The 12690-nt window shown below is 43.5% G+C and overlaps 1 protein-coding gene across 1 annotated transcript in view; it reads right to left on the bottom strand.

The window, feature by feature from the left end:
- LOC126297995 (leukocyte elastase inhibitor-like) overlaps positions 1-12690 on the bottom strand; it is a 176132-nt gene that overhangs the window by 105201 nt on the left and 58241 nt on the right. Inside the window, exon 3 of the mRNA XM_049989311.1 lies at positions 6628-6952. Coding sequence (XP_049845268.1) covers positions 6628-6947 — 320 coding nt within the window. The 5' untranslated portion in view covers positions 6948-6952. The remainder of the gene's footprint in view (positions 1-6627; positions 6953-12690) is intronic.

The following is a 12690-nucleotide window of genomic DNA, read 5'->3' as shown; positions in this document are numbered from 1 at the left end:
ACACTGAAGGTTACTGATGCATAGCGCCACATTACAGAGCTTGGCAACACCTATCAGGTAATACAGCCACTTTCGTAGAAAACATCAGATTTTGCCGATAAACACATTTTACATAAATTCTTTCAAAAATGGCTTAAATTAATCGAACAAGAAAGTTATACTTAATAGCAGTGTAGCATGTTCAGGATACTGTCGTACACATCACACACTGATTTTCTGATACAAAATTTTATATCGTTTATCCACCCCATTAACGTTTTCGTAACCATGATTGCCCGTGATTTAAGTTCTGTTTAAGTTCCGAGAAAACTTACTGCATCAACAGGAAGGAAAAGTGAGTTATCGTTTGACGTTTGACTGATACGTCATTTACTTTCTTAATAATAAATTTTAGACACTATAAATAATTTAATAAGCTTGTGCCACCTTGCTAATTATATTTTTGTTAATTGTTGGCGAACTGGCAACAGTAAGACTGCCTGCAACATTTCAAATTAATCCGTATGATAGCGTGCATTTTACTGTATAGTTGCACATACTTAGCATCAAGGATACAGAAATGGTAAATTGATAGTGGAGCAAAGTGTGAGATTAACGCCAGGTAATTAAGGGCAATCTAGCCCGAGGTTACTGTAAGAGGCTGGAGTGAAGCTACTGTATAGGCCTACGATGGCTACCTGACCTGTGAAGTAGTGCGGCAGTTCAAAAGCACGCTTCGGATTCAACTACGAACATTCTTGTGTGTCCTGCTAGCACTTTTAAAAATTTCAGAGTTCAGTCGCGGTTTTCACTCTGTCTTTATTTCGTGGTTTCTCGGACTGTAACGATAATTGCGAGAGCGGCCAAAGAGAACTTCCAATATTTTTTAGTAGGTTATGCTGACTGGATGTCTTGGATTTAGACTTTGCTGATAGTACCATAGAAGCATCCAGTTTAAACTCACACCATGCTCCAGAAACTGTTTCATTTTACTCCATTGCGTCACAAGCAGTTGGTCTCGGTTACAGCATGAACAACACCATCCCAGAATTTATTTATTGTGGACTTTTAGGAGCTCACAGCACCAGATGCGACAACCCCCTTTCCAATCACACACCGATAACAACATGGCTGGATTTTGGTTCCAATGGCCACTAGACCCGTACCTCAGCTAATCGTTTTATTATTCCTGACAGGAGTGATGTCACACTGCGTAGTGTGTGCGGTTTTCGAACTTTCTGGCAGATTGGAAAGATCCATTCCGGAAACAACCCCTTGTCCTGTGATAAGCCACCTCTGCATGACGGGAACGAAGAACTTGGCTGTCGTGTGCCCAACAAATACTACATCATCATCATCATCATCATCATCATCACCACCACCACCACCACCACCACCATCATCAGCGTCTTCATTTTTTCGCTATATCTTTTCTTCCAACAGTGCTAGCATACACAAAACTACAAAAATACATAATCACACCATAGATTCAATGTAAACGCGGTTTGCTGTCTGTGTTTTGAACATTTCATACCAGAGCGAGTTTCATGTTGCCTTCTGTTTCCGTACATTCACCTTGATGTTCTGTATAGAGTAGCACAAAATTACTTCAAACATGAAAATAAAGCATTTCCGTATTCATGTCCATGTAACATACAGTGGGTTTAAAAAAGTTTCATATTTCCACAGGAGATAGTACAGGTCAAAAATATGAAAAAACTTTCGACAATGATAGATCCAGAACTCAGTACCTGTTGAGGTATGTGCTGTTAAATATCCGCAGTTCTCAGTCTGCATTTTATTTACATATGGCGAAGTATTCACAAGGTACGTCATAATGGAAAGGTGTGGACAGACGAAAATCCTCGAGTAATCATCGAGGTGAGGCATCAGGATTGGTCCAGTGTCAATGAATGGGTAGGAATTGTCAGTGACAGACTCTTCCGGCGAAACATGCGAATTACCAGTGCTACTGCAGAACGTTACCCTTGCAGAAAGTCAATGACTGTGATTTATGCACGAGGGGGCATCGCCCCATCCTCTGTCGATTTTACGGTAGTATCTCTCCTCAGCGTTTCAGGGGCGACGGGGCTAGGTAGCATGGCCTCCCCTTTCACAAGACCTGAAACCGTCGAATTTCCTTCTATGGGCACAGTTAAAGGCACTGGTGAATGCCCAACGTTACAGGAGCGTGTGACCAACGCATACAATGTAATCCAAATGGGGCCACGTGTATTTGAAAGAGTGCGTCACTCGTTATGAAGAAGAGGTGAAGGATTTGTCAAGATGCCTGGTAACCACCTACAGCACTTCCTATAGTGTCTGTTTCTACGTAACAGATAGATGGGACTGAGAAGACTGATTATCGCGCCTCTCAACAGGTACTGGTTTTCGGACGTAGCATTATGGGAACTTTTCTTCTAGTTTTTACCTGTATTACCTCCTGTAGAAATATGTTCCCTTTTTTTAAAGAAAATCCTGTATATTGCTCTTCTAGGGGTGAGACACGTGTCCTACAAGTGCAGCCGTGCCTTTTCGCTGCACCCCATGTCTATATCTATATCACGCAAGCCATCTTTATTCTTCCTCTCCTAATTTACGCCGTACAAGACAGTCTGTCGATAAACCCCTGCAAGAGTTCGATTCTCTATAATTCTCCATTCACTGTCTTTTGGCGAAAGCAATATATTGAATGAATCTTCGACGAAAGTGTGCTTTTGGGATTTTAACAGTGATCCACACTTCTCTCTTAGTGAGTGCCACTTGGGCTGGATGGGCATCTGCATGATGCTTTCGGAGTTACTGAAAGATCTCGTGTTAAAACACCGTGCAAGGACGTACTGTATTTGGGAGGATGGCGGTTCAAATCCCCGTTCGGTCATCCAGATTTAAGTTTGTCGTGATTTTCGTAAATCACTTAAAGTAAATTCCAGTATGGGTCCATGCAAAGGACACAAGCGATTTTCCTTCCCCATCTCTCCCCGATGCAAGCTTGCCGTCCGTCTCTAATAACGTCGTCGACAATAGGATAAACCCTAATCTTCATATCCGTTACTAAACTCGTTGCTTTTCTCTGGATCTTCACTACTTCCTCCAAGAATCCTACCCGTTAAATGTCGCATACTCAGAACCATTACTCATGTATCGGTCGAAAGCGCATTTTGTCACCTGTAGCCTCCATCAGTGTGCCAAACTTCCCGAGGGTCTTCACAGTGAACCTCAATCTGGCGTCTGCTTTATCCTGCGAGACGTTTTATGTCTATTTTCACTTCAAATGACGCCCAACACTTACTTGTATATACACTGCCTGAGAAAAAATATCCAATCACCTACTACTGGACATTAATATCGGATGTGTCAACCCTTCTACTTTGTGAATGCTTCAGTTCTTCTGGGGACACATTCAGTAAGGTGTCTGAACGTCTGTGGACGAATAGCAGCCCCGTATTCCTCATCAACCGAAACCAGAAAAAGTAATGATGTTGGAGGCAGGCATCTGGACTAAAGTCGACGTTCTAACTCATCACAAAGATGTTTCACTGGGTTCGGGTTGGGTATATGGGCAGGCCAGTCCCTTTTCAGGAATGTAGTTGTCCGCTAATCATATCCTCATAGATTCTGCTTTACTGCAGGCCACATTGTCATGCTGATTTAATCATCATCTCCGATCTGCTCCTCCATAATTCACCGTTAGCACTACGGTTAATAGCAGGAAACGTTATCCAGGCATTCTCCAGTCCTAATCGCTCCATCGATTTTCCGCAGGGTATAGCGTAATTCCCCACTCCAAAAGCACTCGTTTACAGTCATTTATGGCCAGTGGCGCCGCTCTTTACACCACATAAAGCATTGCTTAGCATTTCCTAGAGAAATATGTGGGTTATGACGAGTTGCTCGACCATTGGTCCACGTTCTTTCTAACTCCCCACAAACTGCCCTTGTGTTTGCTGGACTGTTCGTTCAACTTCGGAGCTCATGGGTGATTCCTTCCGTTGATTTCATATGATTTCTTACAACCACCGGCCACAATGATCAATGGTCTCTGTCTGTCAGTACATGAGGTTTGCCTCGTCTTGATTTAGCTGTGGTTGTTCCTTTGCATTTCCACTCCACAATCGCATCACCAACAGTCAACTTGGGCAACTTTAGAAGGGTAGAAATGTGTTTGATAGATTTGTTACTCAGATGGAAATGAGCGTTTGGCGTCATTGGACGGGAGGCCCCTTACGGGGCAGGTCCGGCCGCCTTGGTGCAGGTCTTATTACGAGGGTGAGTCAAATAAAAACCTTAAATTTCTTTTTTAATATTATTTATTGTACAGAAGTGGTACAAAGCTGTATCACTTTTCAACATAATCTCCCCCACGCTCAATGCAAGTCCTCCAGCGCTTAGAAAGTGCATAAACTCCTTCAGCAAAAAATCCTTGTGGTAGTCCACACAACCACTCATGGACCGTGTGGCGTACCTCTTCATCAGGACGGAACTTCTTTCCTCCTATTGCATCTTTTAGTGGTCTAAACATGTGGAAATCACTTGGAGCAAGGTCTGGTGAGTATGGTGGATGAGTAAGACACTGAAAATGCAGGTCACTGATTGTTGCAACTGTTGCACGGGTAGTGTGGGGCCTTGCATTGTCATGTTGCAAAAGGACACCTGCTGACAGCAATCCACGTCCCTTTGATTTGATTAGAGATGATTTTTTAGGAGATCTGTGTATGATGCACTGGTGACAGTGGACCCTCTAGGCATGTAATGCTCCAAAACGACGCCTTTTTCGTTCCAAAAGAGAATCAGCATTACCGTCCCTGCTGATGGTTCTGTTCGAAACTTCTTTGGTTTTGGTAATGAGGAATGGCGCTCTCTTCGTTTCCGGTTGGTGGAAGTGAACCTAGGTCTCGTCCCCAATAACGATTCTTGCAAGGAAGCCTTCACCTCCTCGTTCAAAGCGCCGAAGAAGTTCTTCACAAGCATCGACACGTCGTTCTCTCATTTCAAGAGTCAGATTCGGTGGCACCTATCTTGCCGACACTTTGTGAAACTGGGACACATCATGCACAATGTGGTGTGCTGACCCATGACTAATCTGTAAACATGCTGCAATGCCATTCAGTGTCACTCGGCGATCTCCCTTCACTATGGCTTCAACTGCTGCAATGTTCTGTGGAGTCACCACTCATTGTGCCTGACCTGGACGAGGAGCACCTTCCACTGAAGTCGCACTATTTGCGAACTCCCTACTCCATTCGTAGACTTGCTGCTGTGACAAACATGCATCACCGTAATGAACCTTCATTCGTCGATGAATTTCAATAGGTTTGACACCCTCACTACGCAAAAACCGAATAACAGAACGCTGTTCTATCTTAGTGTGACCATCTTTATACTGATACTGCGACGGTATGTGTGCATCTGCACTATGCTGCCACCTACATGCTATTTTGCACGCTGTTTGTAGCACGCTTACCAACTTACAGGATAACGGCTCGAAATTTCGATTTGTTATTAAAAATTTGAGGTTTTCATTTGACTCACCCTCGTACATTCGACACCACATTGGGCGACCTGCTCGCCGGATGGGGATGAAATGATGATGAAGACAACGCAACACCCAGTTCCTGAGCGGAGAAAATCCCCGACCCAGCCGGGAATCGTACCCGGGCCCCTTAGGACGGTAGTCCGTCACGCTGACTATTCAGCTTTCGGGGCGGACGGCACTCAGATGGCATCCTCTGACTAATCCACATTCGAGGTCACAGAGCTGTCCAGACCAAATCATCCTGCTGTTACTGCTTCCATACTGACAAGACAATACTCCCCGCCTCTCGAGGCATCGCGTTGTCAGTTCTGCATAACATAGGGGTGTCCGGATACTTTAGACCAGATAGTGTATGTAACTGATGTGATTATTTCCAGAAATTGCTCGGAAATCGTTAAATCAAACAATAATGAGATTTTCCATCTACTTATGAGCCATAGATAACTTTCTTGATACTGAGGGACAATCGACAGTATCTGCACCAAGCGTCGATCCTCTACAGGTGTTGCTCCATTTTTTTCTGTTTTTTTATAGTGCTGCGATGTCTTTACATACAAAACCACCATTTGCTGTCATGGTCCTTTCGATGATATCCGCTATGCCATTTATGTGAATTCCGAACAGTAATAGTCCTATAACCCTTCCATGGACTACACCAGAAGTGACTTTTATGTTTGAACTATCTCTCCGTTAAGAACGACGTGATGTGATTTGTTTGTTTGTAACTATTCACTGCTGATGTTTCTTACGCTCGTATTTTGCCTATTAGGCGACAGTATGTAACTGTATCGAGCACCTTCTGAATTCATGGTTCATAGTTTCACTAAGGTAAAAAGTCGGTCGTCGGCTCCTTCTTGTGCAGCTGACGACTGATTTTTTTTTATCTTTGTTAAGATATGTTGCAGCTGTTGAACTATAGCTAAGAACAAATTCGTAACATGGTTTCATCCTGAGTCTCGATATCTTCCGTCGTCATTTTCGCGTGGACGATCAGAGTGAGCGATCCCAACAGAGGAGATTGTCAGGCTCCATAAATCCCATATACGTGTACATAAAGCTCTACAATGGACATTGAGTTTAAACTTAAGAGTTTGATGATGAGCGGGACTGACCGCCGTGTGTCTCCGCGGGCGCCTAACAAGATCTGCCCCAGCGCCACGGCGACGCTGAGCGGCGACACGATGAAGTTTCCGCCGCGCTCCTCGGGGCCAGCGACCACCCTCTTCAGCCGTATCACCACCTCGAACAGAGCCTTCACGGCGTCCTTGTAGTGGTCGGCCACAATCTCCTGCTTCTCGACGAACGGTGACGAGATGTCTTCCGGGAAGGAAATCTTATCGCTATCGAAGCCCTCCTTCCGGCCGCGGCTGAGCTCCAGTGCGGGATGTGCGCACACGAGACCAAGCAGCAGCATGCATACGTACAGCTTCATCGTGCCTGAAACAAACGTACAGCGCTGTCAGGCGTCTCAAGCAGGATACAGTCTACAGTTACGAGTCGGAAAACATAAACGGGAGGTAGTAACTGGAAAAGGAATGGAACTGGGCTGCGGCCGGTCCCCTAAGTTCTTCAAAATATACGTACAGGAAAGGAAAGAAAAACTTGAAAAGAAAATTAAAGTTTAGGAAGAAGAAATAAATCATTTCTCGAGTGAAACGGAAGTGATATCTGGCGTTCCCCAAGGAAGTGTTATAGGCCCTCTGCTATTCATAATCTACACTACTGGCCATTAAAACTGCTACACCACGAAGATGGCGTGCCACAGACGTAAAATTTAACCGACAGGAAGAAGATGCTGTGATATGCAAATGATTAGCTTTTCAGAGCATTCACACAAGGTTGGCGCCAGTGGCGACACTTGCAACGTGCTGACATGAAGAAAGTTTCCAACCGATTTCTCATACACAAACAGCAGTTGATCGGCGTTGCCTGGTGAAACGTTGCTGTGATGCCTCGTGTAAGGAGGAGAAATGCGTACCATCACGTTTTCGACTTTGATAAAGATCGGATTATAGCCTATCGCGATTGCGGTTTATCGCATCGCGACATTGCTGCTCGCGTTGGTCGAGATCCAATAACTGTTAGCAGAATATGGAATCGGTGGGTTCAGGAGGGTTATACAGAACGCCGTGCTGGATCCCAACGGCCTCGTATTACTAGAAGTCGAGATGACAGGCATCTTATCCGCATGACATGGATGTGTGTGATGTCCTTAGGTTAGTTAGGTTTGCGTAGTTCTAAGTTGTAGGGGACTGATGACCTCAGAAGTTAAGTCCCATAGTGCTCAGACCAATTTGAACAATTTGTAACGGATCGTGCAGCCACGTGTCAATAGATGGGGACGTTTGCAAGACAACAACCATCTGCACGAACAGTTCAATGACGTTTGCAGCAGCATGGACTATCAGGTCGGAGACCATGGATGCGATTACCCTTGACGCTGCATCACAGACAGGAGCGCCTGCGATGGTGTACTCAACGACCTACCTGGGTGCACGAATGGCAAACTGTCATTTTTTCGGATGAATCCAGATTCTCTTTACAGCATCATTATGGTCGCATCTGTGTTTGGCGACATCGCGGTAAACGCACATTGGAAGCGTGTATTCGTCGTCGCCATACTGGCGTATCACCCGGCGTGATGGTATGGGGTGCCATTGGTTACACGTCTCGGTCACCTCTTGTTCGCATTGACGGCACTTTGAACAGTGGACGTTCCTGCGAAACCCTACTTTTCAGCAGGATATTGCACGACCGCATGTTGCAGGTCCTGTACGGGCCTTTCTGGATACAGAAAATGTTCGACTGCTGCCAAGGCCAGCACATTCCCCAGATCTCTCACCAATTGAAAACGTCTGGTCAATGGTGGCCGAACAACTGGCTCGTCACAATACGCGAGTCACTACTCTTGATGAACTGTGGTATGGTGTTGAAGCTGCATGGGCAGCTGTACCTGTACACGCCATCCAAGCTCTGTTTGACTCAATGCCCAGGCGTATCAGGGCCGTTATTAAGGCCAGAGGTGGTTGTTCTGGGTTCTGATTTCTCAGGATCTATGCATCCAATTTGTGTGAAAATGTAATGACATGTCAGTTCTAGTATAATATATTTGTCCAATGAATACCCGATTGTCATCTGCATTTCTTCTTGGTGTAGCAATATTAATGGCCAGTAGTGTATATAAACGACTTAGGAGACAATCTGATAAGTCAGCGTGGATTTTTGCAGTTGAAGCTGTCATTTACTGTTTAGTTAAGTTATCAGAAGATCAAAACCAATTGTCAAATGGTTCTGAAAAGATATTTACATGACGCGAAAAGTGGCGTTGCCTCTAAAGAAGGAAAAGTTTAAAGTTATGCACAGCAGTACTAAAAGGAGTCCGTTGAATTTCGGTTAAATGATAAATCACACAACTCTAAAGACACTTAGAAGCTGCAACAGGTTTACGAAAGAGACGGCCTACACTATGGTTCTCCGTTCTCTGCTAGATTACTGTTGTGCAGGGTGTAATCCTTACCAGAAAGGATTGATGGAGGACATTGAAGCTGTGCAAAGAAGAACGGTTCGTTTTGTATTATCGCGAAGTAGAACAGATAGTGTCACGGATATGATAACATGAGTTGAGGTGGCGGTCATTAAAAAAAAGGCGTATTCCGCTGCGGAGAGATTTTTTTTCACGAAGTTTCAATCACCGGCCTTCTCTTCCGAATGCGAAAATACTTTGTTGACATCGACCTACACAGGGATAAACTATCATTGTAATCAAATAAGAGAAATCAGAACTCGCACGGAAAGACTTAAATGTTCGTTTTTCCCGCATCGCTGTTAATGTATGGAACTGTAGAGAAATAGTGTGAAACTCGTACGATGAAGCCTCTGTCAGGCACTTAAGTGTGAGTTGCGGAGTGGTCATGTAGACGCAGCGTTTTGTTTGCGAATGACTTTGTAATTCTATCAGAGACGGCGAAGGACTGAAAAATTTCAGGTGAACACAATGGATAATCCCTTCAAAAGAAGTTATAAGATTAGAATCAATAACAGTAAAACAATTTTAAAGTAGTGTTGTTGAATTAATTTGGCGATTTTGATGAAATTATACAGAATGATTTTCCTAAATGGGAATTAACTACGGGAAACAGTCCCTGAGAGGGTCTTTGACAGTGTAGGCACGCATGAGAACACACCAGGTTCTTGGGAATGTTCTGTCATAGGGTCTTAGCTCCACATTGAAGTGAGCAGAAGCGTGCCCATGGTCGAAATATACATAAATGAAACGAAAACTAAAGGTGAAAATGAAATTTCATTTCAGGGAGAATTAGTGAGTGGCAGCCGTCATAGACGACATAACTGAGAAGGCCGCGGTGGCCGTGCGGTTCTGGAGCTGCAGTCCGGAACCGCGGGACTGCTACGGTCGCAGGTTGGAATCCTGCCTCGGGCATGGGTGTGTTGATGTCCTTAGGTTAGTTAGGTTTAAGTAGTTCTATGTTCTAGGGGACTTATGACCCAAGATGTTTAGTCCCATAGTGCTCAGAGCCATTTTTTTCGACATAACTGACCTCTTGAACGTGGAGTTAAAACACTGGTGCAGGCAAAACATTCCCACTTGCATGGTATGTTCTCATGTGTCCTTTCAATCACTGAAAGGTGCACTGTCAAATATCTTTTAACTTCCACCTCCAAGTGGGTGTACCTCCTTTGAAACGCATTTAGCCGGCCGCTGTGGCCGAGCGGTTCTAGGTGCTTCAGTCCGGAACCGTGCTGCTGCTACGGTCGCAGGTTCGAATCATGCTTCGGGCATGGATGTGTGTGGTGTCCTTAGGTTAGTTAGGTTTAAGTAGTTCGAAGTCTAGGGGGCTGATGACCTCAGATGTTAAGTCCCATAGCGCTTAGAGCCATTTGATTTGAGCCAAACGCATTTACGGCCACATGCCCATGTGATCTTTTTTTCTCCTTGTCCTATCATGGATAGCTTCCAGCAGTTTGTCCTCATTTATCAAAATTACCCTGTATTTCGAAATTACATACAAAAAGCATAGATGAGTTCTGCTATTGGAGCAGCGAAACAACTGACGATGGCAGAAATTAAGAGGATATAAAACGCAGACTGGTAGTAGTACGGAAAGCTTTTCTGAAAGAGAGAGAAACACGTTAACATCGAATGTATGTCTAAATTTCTGGAAGTCTTTTCCGAAACAACTAGTTTCGAGTGTTTCCTTGAAAGGAAGGGAAACGTGGAAGAAACACAGTAGATACAGGAAGAGTATAGAAGCCTCTAAAACGAGACTTTACAAAAAAATTGCTGAAGACATCATGGGTAGATTGAATAACCTATGAAGAGAATCCGAAACGAGTTTGGGAGGACAGATGTTTATGATAGAATTTGACTACAAGAAGGGATAGGTTGACAAGATACCTTCTTAGGAATCGAGTAGTAGTTAGTTTGTTACTGGAGGAAGTGTCGGGGGTAGTTTGGTGATAAAAATTGCAAATAGAGACTGACTACAGCAAGCAGTTTCTACATATATATCTACATCTACTTCTATACTCTGCCAATCACTGTGAAGTGCATGGCAGAGGATACACACATTGTACCAATTATCAGGGATTTTTCTCATTCCGTTTATATATAGAGAACGGGAAAGAGGACCGTATAAATGCCTCTGTGCGGGCTGTAATTAAACTCGCCTTATCTTCACGCTCCCTATGGGAGCGATATGCAGGGAGGTGTCGTACATTCCTAGAGTCATCATTTAAAGCAGGTTCTTGAAATTTTGTTATTAAACTTTCTCAGTACAGTTTCCGTCCACCTTCAAGAGTGTGCCAGTTCAGTTCCTTCAACATCTCACTGACGGTCTCCCGCGAGTTAAACAAACCTGTGACCACTCCTGCTGTCCTCCTCTGTGAATGTTCAATATCTACTGCTAGTCCTATTTGGTATGTATCCCACACACATCATCAATACTCTAAAACGGGTCGCACGCTTAATTTGTAAGTAATCTCCTTTATAAATTAATTACATTTCCCTATTATTCTACTCATAAACCGAAGTCTGCTGTCTTCTCTACCCACGACTAAGCCTATGTGATCGTTTCACTTCACATCCCTACTAAGTGTTGCATCCAAGTATTTATGAGCTTACAGATTCCAACTGTGACTTACTAAGATTATATTTTTCGTTATGTGAAGCACACAATTTTAATTTTTGAACAGATAAAGAAAGTTGCCAATCATTGTACCACTTCGAAATCTTAGCAAGATCTGCCTAAATATTTGTACAACTTTTTTTCAGACCGCACTTCGTTGTAGGTAACTTAGTTGAATGTTGGTTACAGTATCTATGCAGAGAAGTAAAACCTGCTAAATGTACAAGGTGTGAACGAAAACGCTGGACAACGTACCACAGTCTTGTCTGGGAAGTTGAGACGAACACTTTTATATCGGACGCTTGTGGTGCATCAAACTGGGAAACGACCTGAAATTGGTCTACGAAAGTCACATAAACTATAGCACAAGAGCGCCGCGCGAGATATTGAGTATCCTCTCTTCCTCTTAGGCCACCAGCTTAGTCGGTCTGAACTATTTGTAGCTCATGTCTTTTTTCTCGCTAAATCATCCTCGAAAATTAAACATATTTTTTTCGCACTTGCGATTGTGAAATCGACATTTATATAAATTTTACCTCAAAATTTAGTTAATTTTAAGAGCAAAAACTTAACAATTAAATCGTTTTCTTTCCTTGGCCTTCTTCCTACGAGACTACTGCGTTTGTCACGGTTGCGGTGTTAAGGTTCACAAAATTTTGAGGTAAAATTTACTCATACGTCTAATTTATGATCTGCAATCGCAAGAAGTAGGTTCATTTAATATACAAGGAAGATTTTAGCGAGAAAAACAAATAAGCTTCAAACAGCTAAGACCGGTGGCATGAGAGGGCGAGAGCTGATTCTGGAAGAAGCGAGTATACAGCTATAAACCAGGCGTAAAGGACCCAACGTGAGAGAATGTGATAGTTGGACTGTTTTGAATGAATAAAGTGTACCGTAAAGTTTAACTGGTATTAGTCTAATTTGATATCCTTATGTTGTACATAAGAAATTGTATACGAAGTCTGTCATTACTCACTTCTCTGACCAAATGATTCTCGCCAAATGTAAACAAATAAATTAAAAAAAGAG

Source organism: Schistocerca gregaria, chromosome X, assembly GCF_023897955.1.
Source record: "Schistocerca gregaria isolate iqSchGreg1 chromosome X, iqSchGreg1.2, whole genome shotgun sequence".
In the NCBI taxonomy this organism is placed as follows: Eukaryota; Metazoa; Arthropoda; class Insecta; order Orthoptera; family Acrididae; genus Schistocerca; species Schistocerca gregaria.
The sequence above is the reverse complement of the archived record's forward strand: the minus strand, read 5'-3'. Positions and strand labels throughout refer to the sequence as shown.